At 45.7% G+C, this 3915-nt stretch overlaps 1 protein-coding gene across 1 annotated transcript; it reads right to left on the bottom strand.

Moving 5' to 3' along the window:
• Positions 1–1095: 1095 nt before the first annotated feature.
• Positions 1096–3274, bottom strand: crp1 (C-reactive protein 1). Its single transcript, XM_070990169.1, has 3 exons — positions 3108–3274; positions 2905–2983; positions 1096–2785 (listed from the first exon to the last, which is right to left on the bottom strand). Exons 1-3 carry the CDS (start codon positions 3108–3110, stop codon positions 2175–2177), a joined length of 693 nt encoding a protein of 230 aa, XP_070846270.1. The 5' UTR covers positions 3111–3274; the 3' UTR covers positions 1096–2174.
• Between the last annotated feature and the right edge of the window lie 641 nt (positions 3275–3915).

Raw genomic sequence — 3915 nt, forward strand, 5'->3', positions numbered from 1 at the left:
CACACAGTGAGTGGGCACTGCGATTGATGCATTGCAACATCCAAGAAGGTGGAACATTTGGCTGCTGACCCGCAGTCAGAACTCATTGGCCCTGCCTTCTCCTTATTTAGCTGCTGCGAGAGAGCCGACGGGTGATTTGGTCGGAATAAACACACACTGGGAACGCAGCACTTTCCCACCCTCAAGGGAGCCTGCATCGGCTGCACGCTGGAAACTTCTCCCTCGTCTCTGCAAGGAGGTCACGATGGCGGTGCGGGGCAGGGAGGATGAGTGCAGGGAGCCATGGAGACGAACAGAGACGGCACACTGGAACTCAGGGTCATTGTGTTACACTTGGATGGAGAAGATCTGACCTTGAGCTTATTCTGTGGGGGCTTGTTAAAGAAGCAACTCCACATGACTTGATTTCTGCAAGTCACATGTAGCCATTCATATCATTCAAGTCAAGTCCGTTTTATTTGTATAGACCAATATTATAAATTTGCCTCAAGGGGCTTCACAGTCTGTACAGTGTATGACATCTATCCTTATAGGCCTGATTTGGATGAAAACTCTCCAAAAAAAAAAAAAAAACTGCTTTAAGGGGGAAAAAAGTGTGGATCCAGGAGCATCTTCCAGGTTCAGTCACACATACCTGGGCCACATGACTTCCTCTCCACTGTGGAGGCCTGGAGAGTCAGCATTCACACAAAGGGACAGAGAGAGATGAGGACACTTAGTCCGATGAGCATGGTTTACTGAGGAGCACTGAAGGAAGCTGAGGAAAATATACACAAGACCTGTAAATCTCAAACTGGACATCAAAAATGATCTTCTGAAAAATCAATGGATCATAAGCATTCCACAATCAAGGCAAACTTAAATTGTGCTTTCTCAGTTTAAAAAAACTCATCAAATTGCCTGATGGAAAGCGAGGTGCATTTCTCTCGTCTTAATGGAAGCTCCTTCCTCCTCCGGCCAAACGAGGGAAAATTCTTTAAAAGATTCTGTTATTAATTCCTAAATAAATAAAAAACCTAAAACACATTTAATAACTACGTACACAAGTTATTATTCCTTTAAAATGTGTCCAAAAAAAAAAGAAATCTGAAAGAGTTCAAAGATGAAATATTCTCTTTAATTACAAACATTATTAGTTATGCACATGGCAAGATTTTATTTCAGACCCAAAAGCGTTCTTACATCAGATGAAACATGGAAAATTCATGAGTGAGTACGCTAACCAAAGGCAACATTATGGCAGTGGATTTTAAACATGATAATTGCTGTTTGTCTCTGTGTGCAGTTAAATCAGAGTCTACAGCAGAAATGAGGCCTCTGCCAGTTTGCTCTCTGAACGGCTCCTTTACATCTTTGTCATCGGTGTCACTGGACAAACAAACGTGCACTGACTGCATGCGTCATAGCTGTCTTTGTTAGAAAATGTTGAATGTTAAAAGATCATTTTAGTCAGAGGATGCAGATCAGTTTTTACCTCAGTTGCACTGCAGCTGTCCATTTCTGCTCTTAAATACATTATATCATAAAAGTAGTGTAAGCTGATGTCTGATTGGTTATTTAACACTTGTTAAATGTTCACACTCTGCAAATAAAACTATATTCCATCAATTTAAACTGGTCAGGATCGGAACAACAATTTGTTTTCTTAACATTTTAATCAGCTATTGGAGGCCTCCATAAACATAATTATAGCAGAGCACATTAGCGGACGCCAACGTGATAATGCTTGATGTGAACTAGTAGAGAGCGCCACCCTATGGATGGATCTAGCGCATCAACATCTCATGCTTGATATTTACTGGCTTGTTCTCACAACCAACAAAGGATGAAGCTTTAAGATACAAAAGAGTCACTGATAAAAGCAACAACTGACTTCTGTGCACCACAAAGCATTGGCTTTTGTTTCGCGGTCATTTTGCTGCTGGAAAGAGTTGCAGGTTATGGGAGATGTGAGATATGAGATGATATTCAAGCGAGCCCTGAAAACACTGCTCCTTTCTCTTTTCTTTCTAATCATCATGCAGCATTAAAGCGGAGACTTGTGGACTCAATGGAAGAACAGTTGAAGGGCCCTAACTTTAAGCGACACTGAATCAAAGAAAGACAACCACACACGTCAGTATGAGTCCGACACAAATCTCTAAAGATCTCTCTCCGTTTGACTCCACGTCGAGTCAGTCATCATCCACCACCATCACGTTCCCGCTCAGCTCGTACTCCATCGTGCCCCAGTCAAAGATGTTGCCCTTGGGGACCTTGTGCCCGTAGTGCCAGGCCTGGATCATGCTCCTGGAGAGCACAAAGTCCCACATATTCAGATCAGTCACCTCCCCTACAAAGCTCTGCACGGCCTCGAGACCCCCCAGGTGTTTGTCCGGGTCCTGCCCCAGGAGGACGGTGCCCTGAGGACGGATGGTGTGCCCAGGTTTGTAGACCTGGTAGGTGCTGCGTTTCCCGTCCACCCAGAAGGCGGCGAGGCCGGTGCGAGACTCCCAGGTGAGGCAGAGGCTGGTGCGGAAGGTGGTGAGGGGCGGCAGGTGAAAGAAGGTGCCGTCACCGCTCATGTAGAAGGAGACGCGTCCGTCCTTCTCGCGCCACACGTTGAGCTCGTCATAGTCAGCGGTGCGGTAGGCGAACAGGATGATCTGCCGCTCTTCCGGCAGCTCGGTGGCCACGCGCATGCAGAGAGTGAAGGCCCCCAGCCCCATCTCCTTCTGCGGGATCAGGGCCACGTAGCTGAAGTCCGTCTCGTAAGGGAAGAACAGGACCTTGTCAGCCAGGCCCACTGGAGCAACGCCAACAGTGAAGACAGAGTTAATCAGGGCACAAACAACATGTGGTGACGGTGAAATGATGGTGCACAAATGCAAGTAAACTAATGAAATTCTGTTCTTAAATTCAGACCTTGGGTGGCTGAGGAGACTGTCAGAGACCATCCACAGACACCAAGAACCACCACAGCAAACCCCACAGTGCTGACACTCTGCAAACACACACAAAACACCCATTAGATCTGATAAAATAAAGTCCTGTCGATCTCTGAGCACACAAGTCACACCAGAGACCGAATTCTGTGAAAGGTTCAGAGAGGAAACAGCTTTTCTTACCATTTTGGTGTTGCTTTGTTGCTCTTCGATGTTGCTAACTCAGTCCCGCTTGCTAATGCCCCGTGCCCGGTCCTCTTCCCTCCTAGCACAGACCATGACGTCAGCTCTTCAACCGATGCTCTGACAATAGGCCTGGTGTGTGAGGACGGATAGCGTGCCTTCGCTCTGACTGATGTCCGCGGTGTCCATGTCACATGACAGACGTGCAGCGTTTGCATCATCATCTTTCAGAGGTTTGTGCAGTTTTTGTCGTTACAGTGCTCAAACATTAGGTGTGTACAGTGACTGTGGGGGTTTGCGTGGGACTTTTAAAGGGTCAGTTCATCTAAATAAGAAGATAACATTTGTCACTTGGAATTCTGCCTCCACCTCGAGAAAAAAAGTTGCATTTGTCCTGGTTCTCCCGTGAAACCACTGTCCCTGAATGCCCCATAACGACTGCTTTCTGTATGAAGTTTGAGCGGCTACATGTGCCGGCCACCAGAGGATTACTGGCACCTGTGAATGAGGATTGTCATATGGAGTCATCCAATTTCATATAATTGCTGTTTTTGTTTTGTCACTATTGAACTTAACTACCATCTACTGGATTTCAAGATGTTAACATAAGTGAAAATTTATTTGTGCATCTGTCATGTGATTCAGATCTGTTCCAGAACTGAATGGGTTCGTTATTCGCCTCTTTAGCAGAGGTCATAACATTTGAAAAGCTCACCATATCTCAGTGGAAACAGCTCCTGGTTACTCTAGATAATCCACTGACATCACTAGTTTCCACTGGAATTACTTTGCACTGAAAGAAAGTCCC

This window comes from Chaetodon trifascialis, chromosome 21, assembly GCF_039877785.1.
Source record: "Chaetodon trifascialis isolate fChaTrf1 chromosome 21, fChaTrf1.hap1, whole genome shotgun sequence".
Lineage (NCBI taxonomy): Eukaryota > Metazoa > Chordata > Actinopteri > Chaetodontiformes > Chaetodontidae > Chaetodon > Chaetodon trifascialis.

What these genes read in the sequence shown, in the direction of transcription:
- crp1 (XM_070990169.1), bottom strand. An exon ending in AGTCTCCTCAGCCACCCAAG is followed by an intron (nt 2,786 to 2,904) that starts GTCTGAATTTAA and finishes GCGTTGCTCCAG; the next exon opens with TGGGCCTGGCTGACAAGGTC.